The sequence below is a fragment of the Cervus elaphus genome, chromosome 8 (genome assembly GCF_910594005.1).
Source record: "Cervus elaphus chromosome 8, mCerEla1.1, whole genome shotgun sequence".
Taxonomy (NCBI): domain Eukaryota; kingdom Metazoa; phylum Chordata; class Mammalia; order Artiodactyla; family Cervidae; genus Cervus; species Cervus elaphus.
Window position 1 is genome coordinate 30,244,924 of NC_057822.1, and position 21,491 is coordinate 30,266,414.

At 42.9% G+C, this 21,491-nt stretch overlaps 1 protein-coding gene across 1 annotated transcript; it reads right to left on the reverse strand.

Annotated features, from left to right (window-relative positions):
• Positions 1-8,945: 8,945 nt before the first annotated feature.
• RPL37A (ribosomal protein L37a) lies at positions 8,946-11,267 on the reverse strand. The gene is made up of 4 exons (XM_043910107.1): positions 11,193-11,267; positions 10,697-10,825; positions 10,066-10,148; positions 8,946-9,070 (listed from the first exon to the last, which is right to left on the reverse strand). The coding sequence occupies exons 1-4, from the start codon at positions 11,193-11,195 to the stop codon at positions 9,007-9,009; spliced, it is 279 nt and encodes a 92-aa protein (XP_043766042.1). The 5' UTR covers positions 11,196-11,267; the 3' UTR covers positions 8,946-9,006.
• Between the last annotated feature and the right edge of the window lie 10,224 nt (positions 11,268-21,491).

Genomic DNA, 21,491 nt, shown 5'->3' on the forward strand with positions numbered 1-21,491 from the left:
TGCTGTGTTGAAGGAATGAGTATCTGTAAATAACTACTTTCTTGATTTACAGATTAGGTTCCCAAAGAATATATATAAACCCATCAGGTTCCAAGGCCAAAGTCACTATATACTTGCGTGCTGTGCTTAGTCATTCAGTCGTGTCCGACTCTTTGTGACCCCATGGACTGTGCCCCACCAGGCTCCTCTGTCCATGGGATTCTCCAGGCAAGAATACTGGAGTGGGTTGCCATGCCCTCCTCCAGGGCATCTTCCCAACTCAGGGATCAAACCCCAGGTCTCCAACATTGCAAGCGGATTCTTTACCAGTTGAGCTACCAGGGAAGCTAAACCTTCAAAAACATCTAGAGAACTAGTGACCATACCATGCCACCTTATGAAATCTGTTCCCAAAGTCACAAAACAAATGGTGAATATAGTGATATACACTCAACAATGATTACTCCTGTTTTCCCCTGCTGACATTTCTAGAGATATATCAGTGTTTAATGCCAGTCCAGGAAAATGGAGCAGCAGGCTTCAGTAACAGAGAACAAAACCATAGACAGAGCAATGGCTCTAGTCTCTTAAAAAGTTAACTTTCTAGAAAATGATTAGCATCTATTACATCTTGAGCTGCTGAAATATTTCTTGGTATTTTTTTAGTTTTTGCTTCATAGAATTATTATTTAGAAACTAATTAACATCTTTTCTAGCTTATGACGACTCCAACTTGCTGGGTCTTCTTGCTCCTTGGCATTGACTTTGTAGAACTTATCAGTTCCCCCTATTTCCTCCTGGTTCTTCAGTTAATTGTTCAGTATGCTCCTCAGGAACATCTTCAGAGCCTACTTATCTAGTATTTCGTATCTTCATCAGTGGCCCAGAAATGCTAAAAAATTATGCACACATTTCTTTTTGTTTAATGATGTAAATGTCCCTCTTTGCTTCTAGCAATGCTTTCCTGCCTCAAAGTCCACCTTGTTAAATAATAATACTGCTTTCACTTCATGGATTAGTGTTTTCAGGTTATAACTTTATCCTTTTACTTTAAACCTCTCTGTATCTTCATGTTTTTAATGTGTCTGTATCCTTAAATTTTATAATTTATATCTGATTCTTTAGGTCTTTCTTTAATCTTTTCCTATTCCTTTTAATTGCTTTTTAATTCTATTTCCACTGTGTTAATTTGTTAGTTATACATTATTTTCGATCCATTAAATGATTCCAGAGATTACAACATATACTTGATTTGTAGTTTGACCTCTTGCCAAACGATCCAAGAACCTTGGAACATTTTATTACTGTTTATCCTTTCTCAACCTATATGCTGTTGCTATATTTTAGTATTACCCCAAATTTATTAGTGCAGTCTATATTTACTTATACAGTCTATATTCACTTGTATTTGCTTACCTATTTCCCCTTTTTTGCTGACTCTCGTTATTTCCTGCATCTTCAAGTCTTCTCACTTTCTGTCCAATAGGTGGATCTGCAATCATAAACTCTGTCTTGTTTGAAGTTGTCTTTCTTTCACTTTCGTATTTTAAGAATACAGCCACTGAGTATAGAATTTGAAGAAATTTGAAGATACAAATCTATCATCTTGCAGAGTCTGTTGTTGAGAAGCCAGCTGCCTTAGTGCTGCTCTGTTTCTGCTGCTGCTAAGTCACTTCAGTCATGTCCGACTCTGTGAGACCCCTGGACGGCAGCCACCAGACTCCCCCATCCCTGGGATTCTCCAGGCAAGAACACTGGAGTGGGTTGCCATTGCCTTCTCTGCCATTTTTGCTACTAGCGCTTTTAAGATATTCCTTTTGTCTTTGGTATTCATAATACTATGAGATTCTTAGGTGTGACTGTCTTTGTGTTTATTTTGCCTAAGGCTTACAGGGAGATTCTTGAATCTGTGGCTTGATATATTTTTATTGATTTGGGACAATTTTTACCCATTATCATCCCTCCTCTTTCTCCTTTTGGAACTTGTTACACACGTATTAGAACTCTTCATTTTAGCTCCTGTCTCTTATACTTTTTTGTTTCCTTTCCCTTGTTTTTGGTGCTCCTGGATATGTTTTTTATTTTTCTAGCCACTGATTCTGTCCCAACCTGTATATAATTTGTTGGTAAATTCATCTATGGAGTTCTAATTTTAGCTAGTAAAATTTTCAGTACAAGAATTGTCTTATTTTCGGTTATAATATTCTTAGTCTTGCCTTTTATTACCTTGTTCACATTAAGTAGTTACTTTTAAGTTAGTATCTGCAACTCTACTGTTTGGATACCCTCTGGATCTGTTCCCATTGTCTATTGTTTGTCTTGGTTTTTTTAATCAAATTCTCATTTCCTTGTACACTTGGTTGTTTTTACTTGCATTCCAGGTATCATATATTAAAAAGCATAGAGATAATTTGAAGTTCAGAATATCTTTTCTTTTTTCAGAGAATATTTACATTTGCTTCCCATAGGCAGCTAAGGCAATTCTAAACTAACTAATCCAATCATGGATTAAGATGATTCAGAGCTCATCTGGCTAGTTTATTTCTTGCTGTCTTCTACTCCCAGTGTGTAGCCTGCTGGAGTTTTACTCCATACTGGGATCTCATCCAATCAAAGGAAGAACCTGGGCAACTTCAGGAAATCTTAGAGGCAGAAATTCATGATCTGCCTTTACTTCCACCAAGAGACTCAGTTCCAAATAAACCTGTGTCTGACTGCCCAATTTACAAATTCCCAGAAGAAATCAGGTTTGATCAGTTCTATCAGTTTGTATCATGTGACCAAGGGAGAGGATCCTGCTATTAGTAACCCCACCATAAACAAATGGAAAGAAGGTAAGTTGCTCAAAGGAAAAGATTTGGGAAGACAAAAATGTTTTATTACAGAACATTAGGAAGAGGGAATCACAGAGAGATGGCAAAAGACAGGGAACAATTTTGGAGGAAAATATGATTTCTGCTCTAGATACGTCAAAACAGATTACTGTGAAACATCTGATTTGATCAGGGCCGCAGCAGGAAGCAGATGGGACTCTATAATGGGGTAACTGAGGAGAGCTGAACAAAACAACTGAGGTCAACAACTTGGGTGGGGTTAAGGGAAAGCAACAACGGATGAAGCCTCCCAGGAGTAGTTAACAAGGGGAGGAGTCATTACTACACTAGGCCTCCAGCAATAAAGGGGAGAGAGTGGGTACTAAATCTCAGAGCAGCTGTAAATACAGGGAAGAGCCACTGAAGAGAGCTGAAGCCTTCAGCAGGATGGTCCACTGTGAAGCAACTCTGCAAGGAGGAACAGGGGAGATAAACATCATGACTCCCCTTTCTTCTCGTCCGCCAAGTCTTCTCCTGTTGCCTCCTATTTACTGAGCCTAACCAGAAGGCAGAGAACAAGTCAACACACTGCTACAGCCTGTGAGGAAGAGAATCTCCTGGAGCAGAACTGGGTGGTAGAGATGATGTATCTGGAGAGATTCCCTTTTCTGCTTGTTGCTTCAGTGGCACAAAGAACTCAAAATGATCAAAGAACTGCCTCAAGACTTCAATTTAAATAGAACTAAGACTGTGTTCCCTGGAAGAATATTTCTTCCTCAGGGGCATTAAGACCTTGAAACCCATAAAATTCAAGGTCACAAAGCAAGAGAAACAAAAAATGCCTTCAGCGGGTCAACTGGTGTAATCCTCAGTGGTGTGAGTTCCACTTCAATCCACTGACTGACCCATGCATCCTATAAGGGAGAAAGCACCGTATACTGTTAGATTTAAGGCATATACTGTATCTTGTACAACAGTGCCTAGCCTCACAGAAAGTTAACTCCCAGCTGGTCCTATAACTGAGCCTTTGGCAAGCTATCAAAAGTCTATTAAGCAAACTATCTCTAGGTAATGGGACACATGGTAAAACACATGACCTCCATGCGTGCGAGTCAATTGCAGCAATTCCTTCACTTTCTTGTCAGAGACACCGTATAGGTATCACAGTGATGAATTAGGTGTTCTCAAAGCCTATCTACACTGATGCTGGGCAGACATGTTGTAGGCAACAAAGACAAATCCATACCCATAATACCTGTCTATCTCTAAGACAAACTGCGGTCCTTTGCACGACGGAAGTCATCAGGTATAATCACTTGGCCAAGCGGCACCCCCTAGGGAATGGTGAGTGTCATTGTAGCTCAGCATTGGCCTCTTGTTGCAATATGCCACTGAGCAGAGCCAACAGCCAGGTCATCCTTGATAAGGAGAGGTCCATCTTTTTGAGCTGACACACAGGCTCAATCCCCACTATCGTGATTGTTTTGTTCATAGACTACTGAACAAGCCCCAAGGTAGTAGCTGGTGAAAACTGCTGACATCCACAGAATGGGCTATCTTATTTATCTGCTTAGTGAAAACAATATCCACAGTGAATGCTTTTTGTAGGCATTCACATAGGATCTAAATATAAAGATATATCTACAAACTTATCCCTGCAACATCCTTGTCACCAGTCTTTTTTTTTTTTTTTTTTAAGTATTTATTCATTTGGCTGCACCAGGTCTTAGTTGCAGCATGTGGGATCTAGTTCCCTGACCGGGGATCGAACCTGGGCCCCCTGCATTGGGAGCTCAGAGCAGGGAAGTCCCACCAGTCTTTCTTATTTAACTCCTGGACCAGCTGCTAACCGAGCTGGTTAAGTCTAAGACATTGGAGCAGGTTTAAGTTGTGGTCCAAATCACTCTTGACATTTAAGTTTCTACAACCTAGCAAAGTGAACATTCCATTCTAGAAGTCTGCTGCACACATCTGATTTTATAATTTTACAGAACACGTAACAGATGGGCAGTTTCAGATGCATAGAAACTTTATGTTCAGGCATTCTACCAGTAGCAAACAAGAGCTACTTTTCCAGTGAATAATAGATGGTAGGAATGTCTAGCTCCAACCCTATTGCCTGTGATTCTTCTTTGGCGCATCACTGAGCAGCTCTACCCCTGGCACGTGCAAGGTCACAGATGAAATGGCAGAGTAACCTGGACAATGACTTGGACCTGTTCCAAAGTCCTTTCTCCAGTCTCCACTCAAAACGGATTGCCTTACAGGTTTCTCAGTAAATGGGACAGGTAAGCACTCAAATGTGACTTGTTTTGCCCTCCAAATCCAAACAAGTCCAATAAATATTATGCTTTCTTAATTAGGGGTGGCCTAAAGTGAAGAAACTTGCTCATCACTTAAGACAGGCAGTGTTATCTCAATTACATGTCAAAGGCATGTAAGGTTCACAATACTTTCTGATTACACTTTGGTCCAGTTATTTCATCAGTGTAATGGATTACGACCTGTTTGAGACACCAACATGATCAAGACCCATCAGAATTATGACAGAATGTGAACTGATAGCCTTGAAGTAAAGAATGTATACTGCTATCCCAGTAATGTGAAGGCAAATTCTGATTACTTTGCATATAGGGATGAGGGGAAACATTTGTCAGGTTAATACCACACCAGGGTCAGAGGTGTTGCTTTCCTCCAATATAGTACTACATTTGTTATCAGAGCAGAGATTGATTATGACCAAGAACACTGCTCATGACAATTTCAGTTGTTTGGTGATTATCATTCATCAGATTCCTCATGTATTCCTTTTACTATCTTGGGGTGTGTTTGAGGTGCATGGGGAGTGGAGGAGCAGAGGAGTACAATTCTAGGTTTGTGCTTGACCTTTCCAAAACCTAACAGCCATCCCTCCATTGGCCAAGGAATGAAAGAAAGGACTTCACCAGTTACTAAGTATACTTAGTCCCATCCTACATTCTGGGAACGAGATAAAAACCTTAAGGTGGGAGGCAGCATTCCACATACCCAATGATGATTTGACCCAATATACCATCTGACTTCCATAAGCTCATATTCTGACCATGGTCAACGGCTTTCAGATTTCCACAATTTACAGCCGGTACTTGTAGCCTAGTTGTAATGGTCTACAGTGAGTTGCAATTTACAAGGTGGTTTGAGGGACAGATTTAAATTAGGGACAAATGTTAAATTAGGTAAGTTAATAAATTAAGTTTGATGTTACAGATACTTGACCTTAATTATAGCCAATCTGATTCCTCTGAGAATTTTTCCAGTCATGTATAGTTCTGATGAGACTGTCTACTAAGATGCCAAGGGTCAGAAATGCAACCCCAGTTAAGCCACTTGGGATAATGCTCAAAAGACATTAATATTTTGCCTCAGTTCCTCCACTGCTGTGAAAACTGCCTTGGTTTCTTCATCTTACAATCCTAGTCCTTTTCTTTCTGCCTGTGAAGCACTCAATTATCCTCCAATAAATATCCCCTTTGCTTTAGTTAGTTCAAGTCAGTCTCTTACAATCAAAAAATTCAAAACTTAAACAGGTAGGAATTGGGGCAGCTCTGTAACCTTGGCAGGAGTCCATGAACTTTTTCCAAAGCTTAGCATTATCTCGGTTATCATTTTATTCAGATTCTCTAAAAAGCAATGATGGCTCCACTTAGCCTATTATGTGTCCAGCCCTTTTCAATAGTGCTTAGGGAAATTCTTTCATGACTCATGTGCAAAAGCAGCCAAACTGTAACTTGTTTTCTCCAGATTGGAGTAAGCTAAAGTGACTAATGTACAATTAGAAAATACTAAGCGAAGCTCCTGAAAGTTATTATTACTTGATCCTAATACACGTCCTAGAACTTAACCCTTGACAGATTGACATGACTTCATACAGGTTAACACAACCACAGGTAGACACAATGCAGTAGAGTAAAACACATCTTCTCCTTACAGGAAACACACAAAAAGCCCCAAGAATTTTAACTGTAGTGTGCTCCAGATTATGGGCAGGCCATATGGTTGTATGCAGGCAGACACACCCCCACACCCACAAACCGAGCATGTTAGCTTCCTGTATCAAAAAATCTTGCTTTAGCCCCTCTATCCCCCCCCTTGCATCAAATGTACCTTGTAACACTCTTCCTGGTTCCCCACACCATAACTCACTCTTCTGTCACAAGCAGTTTCCCTCGATTCCACCCGAAGGGAGATATGCTGGAGATACAGCACCACTACCTCCAAACTTGACACTCTCTCTCCAATATCCACACCATTATTGAGTGTTGTGAGGCCAAACTGACCTAACTTGTTGAGGGGATAACCACTATATCCTTCCACAGGTGAGAAAACTGAAGAAAGACTAAACATGTCCAAAGGTCACTAGCTAGAAACTTAAATCCCTACTATTGACTCTAGAACCCATCTTTTTAACCACTATGATACACTTTCTTGTTTTTGTCTTTTCTGATTTTGTTGTTTCCAAATAAATTTTGGGAATGTGCTCGAGTTCAGGTAAAGAAAAATTAGATTAAGACTGAAATTGCCTTATATAGAGAATTACCTTGGAACACTTTTACCACATAGTTTTCCAAACCAGAGCTGACTGTAGCGTGACATTCACTTGACCCCTGACTCATTTTGACTCCTGTATCCCAAAACATATGATCAATGTTTCCCTTCCCTGTTGTTGAATTTTGGCCCATAGTACTATCAACAAAATGGCTTTTAGTTTTTCAGAGGAAGATAGTTAACATGAATCACAGCTTTCCTCCCAAAATTCGTTCTCAGCCCAGTTTTGGGTTCCAAAATTATCTCTAGTACTCATCTCTTACTGATAATCCTTTAAAACAAAGCTCAAGTATCCCCAGCTCTCACCTCCACACTCAAAACAAAACATGCACTTAGCTGTGTTCATGTTTCTGGCAACCTGTATACATGAACAATATTTAGGGTACAATCAGATGGCCTGTAAACGTAGAATCTAGTGAGGAACACAAGCATTAGTCTTTATATCCTGATGCAAAGTCAATTAAACAACTTAAAAGGCTCAGAAAACTGCTATAGAAACAAGCTAGAGGGTGAGGAAGCAGATTAAGGGACACACTCCTGAGCTCATAAAACACAAGGCAGAGTATAGTGATAAAGCAAGCATCAGGAGTCAAAAGCCTAAATTCCAGCCCTACCCCCACCAGCTGCCTCCTATAGTCTTGGAAAAGTCACTTTTAAGCTACAAAAATATTTACTATTTCAACAGCCTTCTAGTTGGTCTCTATCTCCAACTATCATCAAAAAAAAAAAAAAAAAAGAAACCCACAAATGTATCCAGGATTATCAGCTCTGGAGTCAAGAATGCATGACTGTTGAAATACCAGCTTCATGATTCACAAGTCATATAACTTTGTCATGTGTAAATGAAGTTATTATCTACACTTCATTAATTTGTCATATTAAATGATACTCCTTGCTTAGAATACCCAGACACGACGTAAAATGTTACCTCACCACTTACAAAATTCTAATTCTCTACTACGTACTTAATCACACCCAAATTCCAAGCCAAGTTAACACAAAAGCCTTCAGTTATAAGACTCCAAATTAGAAATCCCAGCTTCCACCATATACTCCATTCCACTATCACGCACTGCTCAGCAAACTGAAGCAGAACAGGTTAACCATACACCTACCCAGGCAGTTTGGTGGAACTGGCGCCTCTTAACCACAGCCAAAGAAGCCTTATTCACCTTCCTATGCTAATCCAAAATCCCATTCCTGAAGGCCCGTGTCAAACATTTCAAACAAGGGCAAGGTATGATCAGACAAAACACCACAAGTTAACAGGCAGTATATGTCATCTTAACCTTTAAAATACTAAAAAATATGTATTAACTGTGATTTAAAAGTTGCATTTTTGGGACCAATCTACCTCAAAGAAGTCTATCAAGAACAGACCCAGGCTCATAATCTTATGTCATGCATCATTTGACTACCGAAAAAAAAAGCAACTGGATTACAACCCACCTCAGCATACTTTCCCCAAGAAAAATTTAAAGGATTTTAATTAAGTCCTTATTTTAGAAAGCAAAAATAATGCAATGCAAATAAGAATGTCTAACCAATAAAATTAACAAGCCAAAGTAATTTTGTTACATAAATTAACCCATTTATTATAGGCTAGCAACATTATCAAATGGTGGTGCTTCTACTGGTCCTTCAATTCCTTCAGTCTTCTGATGGCAGACTTTACTGTGACAGCAGAAGTGGTGCTGTAAAGAAAAACAAATTTGGTTCCAAAACTAGTTAACATGCAGAATGGCAAATGAGAATATGCCTCATTTTTACATTACAATCCTAACGATGACATCTACTGGCAATCCCATACATCTGACTTCTCACAGACAGTAGAGCATGAAATTAACAGGAAGGAAAGATTGGGAGAGGCTGACTAAACTCATTAAAAAGGAATGGACAGAATGTCAGAAGTAACTAAAATTACAAGATGGTACAATGAGAGATAGCAAGAAAACAATGTCTAAGGCGGCAAAGCTGACTAAAGCACACTGTGGAAGTGACAAAACAATGTTTTACTACAACACTCAGGCACTGTACCTGAAAAACATAACCACTCCATCTCATGTGGTAGATCAAAGCTAATTCATTTATCCATCACAAACAAGAGCACTCTCCATTTTCCCTTTTGTCCACACAGAACCCCAACAAGGTGCTTATATATATATATATATGTCCACATTATCAACATTTTCCAGTATTTTACAGTTTCAACTTTAACAAAAACCAAAAATTTCAATACACTAGCCAAATCATTTTACTATGTGACTAATGTACTGGACAGCATGAGTTTACAAACTGGTTAAAGGGAAACCATGTCAGCCTTCAGGTTCAGCAATGAATCTCCTAGAGGCCTTCAAGGATGGCTTGAATTTCCAGAATTGGATAAAGTCCAATATAATCAATAACCAACACAGTAGGTACGTCTGCAATTATCACTTGGCCATTGTGAGTCACAAAGCTGAAGAAGCACAACCAATACTGTTTAGAATAGCAAAGGTGTGTTGGCCAGATGGCCTCATATGTACAGCAATAAGCTGACTTCTTAATTTTTACAAAAACAGCCTGCCATACAAGCGATGTTCATTAGTCAGCCCAACTAGCAGATCTGTTAAAATTAGCCCATCCAGCGATAGACCTGAATTTTGACATGGCCCACACACTTTCAAACACCTAAAAGAAATGGACTCACTTGTAGGTCCAGGCACCACCAGCTACTGTTTTCATGCAGGAACCACAGTGCCAAATGCCCACAGCTCTTCTCTTCATCTTGGTCTGTAAAAGATAATCGATTTTTCCTATGACCAAAGAAAAGCCTTTTATATTACAAACATCCAGGAGTCTAATAACACAAGGAAACCAGAACTGGTGTACTTTGTGAGGTTATTTATATATATATATATATATATATATTCTAATTTCAGGGTCTCTGGTGCAAAATTTGCATTCACCATGGTGACAGAGCCAAGGACGTGAATGACCCGCCCTCTTCCCCCCACCTCCAAAAACAGTATTTCTACACACAGTGAACAAAAATCTCTAGCAACACCAGCAGACAAAAGTTGACAAAACCATGTTCCACAAGGTTTGACTTAGGCTGGGGCTGTCAAATAATTTTTCCTCCTTTAGCTCCCAAATGGTTTTCTTTAAAGGAAAAGTGTTTGACAAAACCCGAAGATATAAACACTCTTATCTCAGAACGAGTCACCAACGGTGTGTGCAGCGAACTGCTCAACAACTTAGAACCAGCAAACTATTTATAAACTTCCTTCAGGAGAGGACCCGTTTCGGAAGGAAACCATCCCGTCCTCAGACCATCTTACTTTGCCACAGAAAGAGCAGGTATACTTGGCGTGCTGGCTGATTTCAATTTTCTTCACCATTTTCCTGAGGGAGGCACCATAACGGGTCCCGTATTTGCCCACGATTCCGACCTTCTTGGTGCGTTTCGCCTGTTAAGAACGAGTTAAGACAGAAAACAGAAATATTAGAACCCAGGAACGGGGACTTCGCCACTCCATCAAGTTCCGGCGCCTCCACACGCCATTCTTCCATCTGCCCACCTAGCTCTCCCCCTCCCACCCCATCCCCGTAAACCCAGGGCCCACGGTGGGCCCGGGGGCACCCAGTGAACCCAAACTGGACGCGCCAGCCCCCGCCAAACCGCTCCAATCTGCGTCCCAGAGGACAGGCGACGGTACGCAGGCCAGGGCCACGGGACAGAGCGGGCGAGCAGAGGCAAATTAGGGCAAAAAAACCAAAAAAAGGGGGCAGATGCAAGCGGATAGACATTTAGGCCTCATCCTGATCAACACTCACCATGTTAACGCAACCTAGATCCGAGCCCAAGAGGAAGATGGGAAGTGCGCAGGCGCGGTTTTAGGCCGACAACAGGAAGTGGTGGATGGGAGGCCCATATAGGAACTGAACTCTATGGTCTGGAGGTTTTCTCGCTCCAGTGCCTTCAGGGTAGTTTGGCGAGAGGCGTCTCCGACAGGTTTACAGTGATTTACAAATTGTAGCGACAAACTGTAGCAGAAGCTCTTTCACACATCGACATTATCGTACATATATCTCACGAAGTCCTGCAAAGGAGGTAAGATTTCCTCCATTTATAGACAAGATTTAGATTTTTAAGTAATTTGCTCACTCATTGGCACTTAAAGAGAAGTGCTTAAAATATGATTTCAGATCTCACTGCTTTCTACATTATGCCTTCCAAAAGCGGTAGGCCCTGTGGTTGTGGGTAGTGGGGATATCTAAACTGAGTTTTGTCTTTATATATTTCTGCATTTTCTAATTATCTCTTAAAATGAGTATGTATATATAACTGGAAAAAAAAATTTAAGTCCATTAGAAATGTGTACACCTCACACTCAGATCTTGGTTTCTAATATCATTCTACAATGAAAGGAGCCAGGACTCCTTGGAGAAGTGACGATTCCAGGACTGCTGAAGGACATATGCAAGATGAGCCTGGAGTGTTGTTGTGCCAGAAAGTAAGGAAGTGCTTAAAAACCAAAACAAAAAACCCTACTGTGATGAAGCTATGTCAAAGAGACAAGATAACCAACTGAAAGAACTCCCACTGGATAAGTCTGGAAATTTTTGAGCAAAAAAATCAAGTTTTGTTGATTTTTAACCCAGAGTAGAAAATAAATGTTCATGAGCCCATGCGGATGTGAATAAATGATTGAATAAATAAATAAATGGGGGAGAAGAGGAAACTCACTCTTGCAGAAGAATTCTAAATAATTTATGTGGATTCTCTGCTCTCTAAGAAGGGGGATATAACTCCTCACTCCTTAACTGTGGGCTGTGTAGAGTGATTCCTTCCAAAGAGCACAATATGGGAAAGCGAGGAAAGAGGAACCACACAGTGGAGAAACCTGCCAAACACTAGCAAAGCTGAGTCAAGGTCAGTATCAACAGTTATAAATCATGGCGATAGCATGTCTCCCTGATATGGTGCGACGACAGTGGCACTTTACTTTTGTAATCTTCCTCCAAACCCATAACCGAAGTCCAATCATGGAAAAAAAAAATCAGACAAATGTGAGGTGTCCTACAAAATTAATATCATAAAAAAACAGAGAGTCAGAAATTGTCACAGTCAAGGGGAGCTTAAGGAGACATGAATGTAAATGTAAAATGGGATCCTGGAACAGAAAAAGACATTAGGTAAAAACTAAAGAGCTCTGAATAAACTGTGGACTTTAGTTAATAATAATATATGAATATTGGTTCATTGGGGGCTTTCCAGATGGTGCTATTGGTAAAGAATCCACCTGCCAGTGCATGAGACATAAGAGACGTGGGTTTAATCCCTGGGTCAGGAAGATCCCCTGGAGGAGGGTGTGGCAATCCACTCCAGTATTCTTGCCTGGAAAATCCCATGCACAGAGGAGCTTGGCAAGCTCTGTCCATAGGGTCGCAAAGAGTCAGACACGACTGAAGTGACTTAGCACGCATGCACATATTGGTTCATTGATTATAATAAATGTACCATACTAATGTAAGATGTTATAACAGAGGAAACTGGGTTTTTTAAAAGTATATGAGCACTGTCTACAATCTCTTAAATTTTTTTTTTTAGGCCATGCTACACTGGCATTTGAGATCTTAGTTGCCCAACCAAGGATCAGACTGGTGCCCCCTTCAGTCGGAGCATGAATTTTTTTTTTTCCTTTGCTTCACTAACAAAGATTTATTATTTTTGTCTTTCTTTTTAATTTAGTTATTTTTAATTGAAGGATAATTGTTGTATACTGTGTTGGTTTCTACCATATATCAACATAAATCAGCCATAGGTATACATATACCCACCCTCCTTCTTGAACCTTCCTTCCACCTCCCACTGGGAGCAAGAAGTCTTAACTACTGCCATTGAAGTTTCTCTTCATTTTTTAAAAAAAAATATACTTATTTATTTATTTGGGTGTACCAGTCTTAGTTTCGGCATGTGGGATCTAGTTCCCTGGCCAGGGATCAAACCTGGGCCTCCTACACTGGGAGCATGGAGTCTTAGCCGCTGGACCCAGGGAGGCCCCATTTTTTTTTTTCTTTTTATAGATCTTAAACTTTTCTAAAAAATAAAGTCTATTTGAAAAAAAAAAAAAAAACGCAAGCCAAGATCACCACAAGATCAACTCCATGAAAACAGAGCCTCAGTTGTCCACCTTTGCATCCCAGGACTGAGCACGGAGCCTGGTGTGACAGTGCTAATGGATACATGTTGCGTAGGGAGATGGTACCTTGCATGGTATAATGTTGATGATGAGTTTTTAAGGGGACTTTTATTTGTCTGGGCCTCTCTGCATTTCAAGGTCAATCCACTTATGTTAGAACTAAAAAAGGCTTTAATATAGCCCCAAGTGGAAACTGAGGTCCAGAGAGGTCCACGTACTTGCCCAAGGTCATAGAGCTAATGAATGACTTCCAGACCAGTGCTCTTTCTACTGTGTCACAAGATCTGAGCTGTTTCCTCAGCTGCAAAATGAGTATACCATAACTTTTAAGGTTCTTAAAAAACGAAAGTGTTAGTCACTCAGTCATGTCCAACTTTTTGTGATCCCATGGACTGTATGTAGCCCGCCAGGCTCCTCTGTTCGTGGAATTTTCCAGGTAAGAATACTGGCATGGGTAGCCATTCCCTTCTCCAGGAAATCTTCCAGACCCAGGGATCAAACCTGGGTCTCCTGCATTGGAGGCAGATTATTTACCGTCTGAGCCACCAGAGAAGCTTAAATAACTTCTATGAAGTGCCTAGTGAGCATTTCTAAATGATGGTTATTATTGTTGAGATGATGATACCTGATTTCAATATCTCTTGATGCTTTATCAGTCCTATTTTCTGTTCTCCCACACTCAGGGAACTACAACAGATTTGTTTTCTACTTTTACCTTAAAAATATGCCCATCTCTTTTCTCTTTAATTTCTCTAGCTTGAATACAATGAGACTATTAAAGTCTTGGCTATTGCTACCTGCCTCATGGGTACCACTGATGGAGTGGGGTGTGCTCAGCATCCCTCAGTTTCACCAGAGGCTCCATTCACATATTCTCTGTGCCTCGAGGATGAAGGATGGCAGGGGGCCAAGGGAATAAGTTTCTCTTCCCTTAGAAGAGAAACACACTGCTTTTGGGGAATGATTTCTGGAAATTTCTTTACCCAAACTATGCCCTGCCTCCAGAAAACTATAAATTAAAATATATTGCAAACAAATGGGACTGGTGAAACAGTGTTGAGGAACAAGCACTGGGAAATTCCCTAGTGGTCCAGTGGTTAGTCGCTCAGAAGTGTCCAACTCTTTGTGACCCTATGGACCATAGTCCACCAGGCTCCTCTGTCCGTGGGAATCTCCAGGCAAGAATACTGGAGTGGGGTGCCATTTCCTCCTCCAGGGGATCTTGCTGACCTAGGGATCAAACTCGGGTCTCCCGCATTATAGGCAGATTCTTTACCGTCTGAGCCACCAGTGAAAGTGACATCTTGGGCTTCCCAGGTGGCACTAGTGATAAAGAACCCACCTGCTCATGTAGGAGATGCAAGAGACACGGGTTTGACCTCTGTGTAGGGAAGATCGCTTGGAGGTTGACAACCCATGACTTAGCATGCATGCCAGTGGTTATGAGTCAGCACTTTCACTGTGTTGTGGCCTGGGATCAATCTCTGGTCAGGCCCAGCCAAAAAAATAAAAAGAAGCAAAACAAGCGGTCTCACGATCCTTCTGTTCAGTTATTCCAGTTTGTGCCTCTAGGTCAAGCAGGAGCTGGGTAAGGACAGCCAGCCTGGCACTGGGGCAGCCTGAGCTGAGGTGAGCTCTCCTGGGTTGGGTCTAGAGTCTAGTTTAGATCATCTTTTAGTGCATTTACCAGCTCCCACCCCATCTTCTGTATAGCCTTCCCTGTCTCTGACCTTCAGAGGGATAGAGAGAGAAAAAGCAAGAGAAGAGAGAATGCATAAGTAGAAATGCAATAGAGTGGCTGAAAATGAGACACTCCATTATAAAAGGAAATTGTTCATGTTCAGAGCAATTTTTTCAAAACCAAACAATTCTCTTTAAATAGCAAGCTTGAGGATGTACAAATAGCACTCTCATGAAATCAGCTCTAAGTGGCTTCAGAGAATTGTGCGTGGAGTCTCAATTTGTCTTATCTGTGGGCTCATAAATCTCATCCCCATTAAAGGACCATCAGGTGTACAGGTTGTTAACGGTGATGTGTGCCCATAGAAGTCTCCGTCAAAAGCTCTGCTGGGTCACTCCCACTCCACCCGAGCCAACAGAATTCGCTTTTTGCTTTTAGAAAAATAAATAAAAGTTGCTTCCAGAGAAGAGTGCTTCTAGCTGTTTCATCAACCAGTTCTCTTGGGGGCATATGGAACATTTTATATTTGAAAGGAATCTGAGGTGCGTGCAATATCCTACGTTCATCTCATGGTGCAGACAGAAAGGGCTTATCCCGGAGGCCTAGGCCCCTGGTTGTTTCTTCACTTTGTGCTTGAAGAGCTCTTTGTTCACTCTTGACTGGTGGCCGCAGATGAAAGTGAAGTCTGCACAGGACTGTTGAGAGGGCTGCAGGCCCAGCTCGGCTGGGAGGGACTGACCAGCAAGAGGAGGGCAAGGCTGCCAAGGCCTGGACACCTGGGAAGAATTGGGTGTCAGAAATGGATTCTTTCCTTCCTCCCTTCTCTCTCCACATTTACTGCATGGCATGTAGGATCTTAGTTCCCCAACCAGGGATGGAACCTGTGACCCCTGGAGCGGGAGCTCAGAGTCTTAACTGCTGGACTGCCAGGGAAGTCCCTACTTGGCCACTCTTGAAAGGGATAAAGGAGATCAATATGACACAAAGGCCAAATATGTTATGTGTAATAAAAGGAGCCATTGACAGTAGGAAGAGTTTGATATAATTTTTATAAAAACAAATTTTATGTATATTTACACAGATTTGTTTGCATAGGGAGTAAGTTACCAGTGGCTTCATCCCAAATTGTTGAGTTATCCGAAAGAGTTATCACCTCTAGGAAATAGGGCTGGGAGTAGGGTGGGGATGTAGGACTTTCATTTTTGTATTCAAACATTTCTAGATTAATGTTTACATAGAATTTATAATAGTGAATAGAGCAGTGGATGAAGGGACAGGCTTTTCAATAAGTGGTGCAGAGATAACTGCATCTTCTTATGGAAAAAAATTAACCTTGATCTTATCTCACCCCTTGTACCCCAAAATAAACTTCCGGTGGATTGTCAATCTAAACATTAAAAGCAAAACAATAAAGCTTCTAGAAGGTATTGTATTTGCAACTTTGGAGGTCATGGTTACACAGGTGTTTATTTTATAATATTTTGTTAAATTGTAAATCTGTTTCATGAACTCTTTTGCATATTCTATTTCATTATCCTCCCCCAAAAAAAGGTTAGAAGGAAGAGTAAGAATGCCTGGTACTTAATGTATCTGTTGAATGGTTTGGGAGGGGGGATGTGGGCAGAGGGTGTCATAATACCCCAAAGACTGTGACTCACAGGCTTCTCAATGCTGTCTGCTATGATGAGGAATCCATTTTCTTCTTGGAAAAACCCCCTACCTTGGAAAACATACCACCAAAATAAAACTTAGGTGCGAGAGACTGTCAGTGAATCCTCCTTAAACTTCTAAGCTTTTTTTTAACCTTGTAGTCCTGAACTTGGTAAGAAGTCAGAGGATAGGGTGAAAAAATAAGATTGGACTTCTTTTCATCCCCTTTGCAGTTTAAAATTCACTTGGAAAGAGCTTCAGAAAACATCATTTCCAAAAGATAAGAATGCACAGATAAGGCAAAACCCAAGAGTCAGCAGTGAGGGGATGGCACCTCCAGCTGTGTTTCTCAGCTCTCCCTCTGACCTAGAAAAAGGCTTGTGGGAAACCGAGTAGGAAAAGACATGATTAATTCACGCACAAGTGGATTGAGGCCAACAGGATTCCTTACTGCCTTTCAGAGTCTTCCTGATGCCGGCCCTGGAGGCAGAAATTAACCAGGGTCATTCAGGGAACCAGACTTCACTTGACAACCTGGTGAGGAGAGGCAGAGACAGCTGCAGAGGGCCTTTAAGGGGAACACTGTTGGCTGGGATAAGAGTGAGATGAGACGCCCCCAGATTTTCTTCATTCCGACTGACATTTCCAGAAAACATGGTGGATGGTGGCGTGCGTGTCTGATTGAGCTGCAGAGTGAAGAAGGAGAAGAAGTTAGTGTGGAAATCCTTCCTTAAACCTGAAGGTATTCACTATCTAAATAAGCCCAAATATCTTTTACTGAATCACACAGAAATGCCTGGACAGATCTCAACACATTTCAGAGATACATTTGGGGAGGTATAACTTAAAATATATAGGCTGCATGGGGTAAATGAAATTTGCTTTGGAGGACTTCAGGGACATCTTGAGGGGAGGGGGAATTTTTCTCCAGAGTAGCTGAAACTGAAGTTTAACTGGAGGCCTCAGATAGCGGCTCAACAGGCCATCTTATTGATACTAAGACCACAAAGGGAGAGTGGGTTCAAATTCAAGCACCTCCCACTGGCAGGCACTGACCTGACACCTGGAGGTATCTCAAAGGCAGGCCCCGGGGTGAATGCAGCAGGTTATCTGTTAATTTGATTTGGAAGTGATTCTTCCAACTGGCACTATGTTTCAGAATCACCTACACATTCATTTTTACTTAGGAGCGTACCCCTCATATCCTAGCCACATTCCTGGAGAAGGGATTATTAATGGAAGCAGGAAATGAGGTCCTAAGCAATGAAAGAACTTGACCAAACAGCAGCATCTGGCGATGTCCACAGACTCACAGGAGAGGGCTTCTGAACATTTCTCAAGCTGTGTGATTTAAGGGCATCATGCAGAGGCTAAGGAGAGGCACTGGGACGTGCCAGGGAGAAATGCTTCTTTCTGAAACTCAGGATCTGACCATGATCCCAAACCTTTTTGCTTCCGGAGCCTCAACTCATTTCAGCAATTTGTCCTTAATGAAGAGACTGTATTGTTTCCACTAATGAGCTCCCAGGATGGCAAAAATCACATGGGCAAACTTACTGTAGGATTGTTAGCATTTCTTTTCACAGACGTTCTGTCCCCATTGGGCCAGCTCCCAACAGGCCCCCTGGTGCATGACTGACCTTGTCCTTCTCCATATCTGCATCGTTCAAATGTCCACTGCAGATGGACAACAGCCATGGAGTGATGTAATTGGCTCTCCAGAGCTATCGCTCATGAAGAGACTTAATACAGCTTATGTGATGAAACAGCAGCCTCCGCTCTATGTTAATCACTCTTAGAAAAATACTTAAGTTCCTGTTTGGGAGGAAATGATAGTAAAATTTAGGTAGACCACCATTTGTCCTCTGGAAGCTTCCAACAAGATTACTCGTTATTAAAGACAAATGTGTTCAGGTGGAACAGCTCGCAAAGTTAAAAAATCAAATGCAAAGCTGGCAGTGAGATGGTGTGAGACAACCTCAGGTGGCCCAGAGGAGAGCCCAGGCAGGAGTTCTCTCCCAGGCCTCTGGTCCTGGATTTTCTCCAGACAACCACAGGTAGTTCTTATGTCAGTGGGTGATGAGGAAACCAAAGTCCGGATTATTCACAGAGACCTGGGACCCCAGCAGAGAATTCAATGGCAGGATAAACCGGCAGGTGCAGCCTCAGCTGCTAATCCCACAATCCCTCAGAAAGACCGAAGCATCATCTCATGCTCCTTAAGCTTAGGTGTTCAGGTGGACTTTCTAAAGAGCTCTGACCCTGCGGGGAAGTCAGGAGCAGCAAATCGATAATGGTGATTAATAGGAAGCAGTCATTGAAGCCCAGGTTTGACCCCAGAAAGCAGCAAGGTCAGCATCTTCCTAGTTATTCCCTGAGGCTGGAGTTTACAGAGGACGTGACCCTCAGCCCAGACTGTGCTGAGAGATCAGAGAGCCTAAACAGCGGTGAGGGGGCTGGGTGGCTCCCAAGGAGCCCCTCTCTCAACTGCAGCGGTCTGGGAGCCCAGGAAAGGGCACTCAAACGGATGAGAAAGAGGTACATCCCCCGAGGGTCTCGTCCTAGTCTGATGAGCAAAGAGCTGACTGGGGGCCTGCAGAGGGACCGGTCTAGGTTCACGGCCAGCGCTGGGCCCCTCGGGAGGGAGGCTGTCTAACACGCTGCTCACCATGCCCCCGCCTCACCAAGCACTGTGGGTCTCCGTCCCTGGCCAAGGGGCACCCTGACCTCTAGAGTGGGCCCTCGAGGGGGCCTGGCTGCCGCACTGCTCTCCCTCTTCCAGGCCGAGACACCCTCGGTTCAGCTTCTGCATCTACACAATGAAAACGCAGCTACCTCCCTCAGGGCTGGGGTTCACCGTGTCGATACATGGAAAGCGATCGGCCTGGTCAGTGTCCCCCATCTGCAGCACGCTGCAGAACCGTTCGGGCCTGACCTTCTGTATGGTTCCGGGAACCCTGCTCAGCGCTCTGTGGTCACCTACATGGGAAGGAAATCCGACAACGGGGGAATGTATGTATATGTTATCGGGGCTTCCCTGGTGACTCAGTGGTACAGAACCTGCCCACAATGTAGGAGACACAGGAGGTGCAGGTTTGATTCTTGGGTCAGGAAGACCCCCTGGAGGAGGGCATGGCCGCTCACTGCAGTGTTCTTGCCTGGAGAATCCCATGGACAGAGGAGCCTGGTGTCACAGTCCCTGGGGTCACAAAGAGTTGGACACGGCTGAAGCAACTGAGCATACATGTCTGTGTAGCCGATTCACTTCGCTCTACAGCAGAAACGAAAACGCATCATTGTAAATCAGCTATACTCCAATAAAAATTAATTAAAAAAAACCATTTAGACCTAAGAATCCACACTAGCAAATGCGGGGCTCACTCCAAGCCAGCACTTGACACCTGACCCCTGGCTTTGCACAACACCAATTAGAGCAGCAATACCTTTGTTTTTGAAACACTTAAAAAAAAAATCCACTTCCTGGACTCCCATTTGGATCCTCTTCTCCTCTTCCCAACCCTATATGTGGAGTGCTCGGCTTTGGGTCAGATCTGCTTTGCTCCTGAAGCCACCAGCCCCCTAGATGATCCCATGCAGCCCCATGACCATAAACACCATTCTCATCAGAGGAAGGCAGAGTCAGAAGACTCAGATACTCTACTGCCCACAGAACACGTCTGCTTGGATGGACCTTGCTATGGCTGGGTTTTCCAGAAGCACACTGAGACGGAGTTTGGGATGCAAGAGGCGTATTAGAGATGGCCTGTGAAAGGAAGTGGGAGGAAGCAGGGCAGGGCAGAGGGAGGTGAGCTGTGAGGCTGAAAATCCAGTGTGACGTGGGAGTTGTGCTGAGAAGACCGCCCACTGGTGGTGTCTTGCATCAGACTCACCTTGCTCAGTCCCTGATGCAGGCTGCCCCGGGAAGGGTGTAATCAAGGGTGCTCTGCCGCCTGAGACTCACTGGAAGTGGTGGCCAGGTGGAGGCTATTTGCTGAGTACCCTTTCACAGCTGGGCAGCAAGGTCCTCCTCCAAAGGAAGCTGGGCAGGAGTCGCCAGGACTGCCACAGCTTGTGCAGGGGCCACCGCAAACTCAGCAAGTCCACAACCAACCCTGGACTTCTCCCTGCCCCTAGCCTCTACTCCCCCACCTTTGTGTGTGTGTGTTTGTGCTGGCTCTTAGTCACGGCATGCAAGGTCTTCAATCTTCACTGCACAGCATGTGGATCTTTAGTTTTGGCATGTGAACTCCTAGCTGTGTAGTGTGGGATCTAGTTCCCAGCCAGGGATCGAACCTGGGCCCCCTGCATTGGGAGCATGGGGTCTTAGCCACTGGACCACCAGGGAAGTCCCCTTCTCTCCCATCTTTTTAATCTCAGAGTGGCCAAGAGTCCTAGCACTTTGCTGAGGCCAAACCCCCAGGTCTCAGAATTGACTCTTACCTTCCTCAAATGCCCATGGTCAGTCCACGCACAAATCCTTTCAGCTTTACATCCAAGATCTATCCAGATTCCAACCGCTCCTCACTTCCTTCACATTGCTCCCTGTTCAGCCACCCCCCAGAGTGTCCCCTGTGGTCAGTGGCTAGAGCCCAGTAGCCC

What these genes read in the sequence shown, in the direction of transcription:
- RPL37A (XM_043910107.1), bottom strand. An exon ending in CCTGCTCTTTCTGTGGCAAA is followed by an intron (nt 10,149 to 10,696) that starts GTAAGATGGTCT and finishes TATCTTTTACAG; the next exon opens with ACCAAGATGAAGAGAAGAGC. An exon ending in GGTGGTGCCTGGACCTACAA is followed by an intron (nt 9,071 to 10,065) that starts GTGAGTCCATTT and finishes TTTTCTTTACAG; the next exon opens with CACCACTTCTGCTGTCACAG.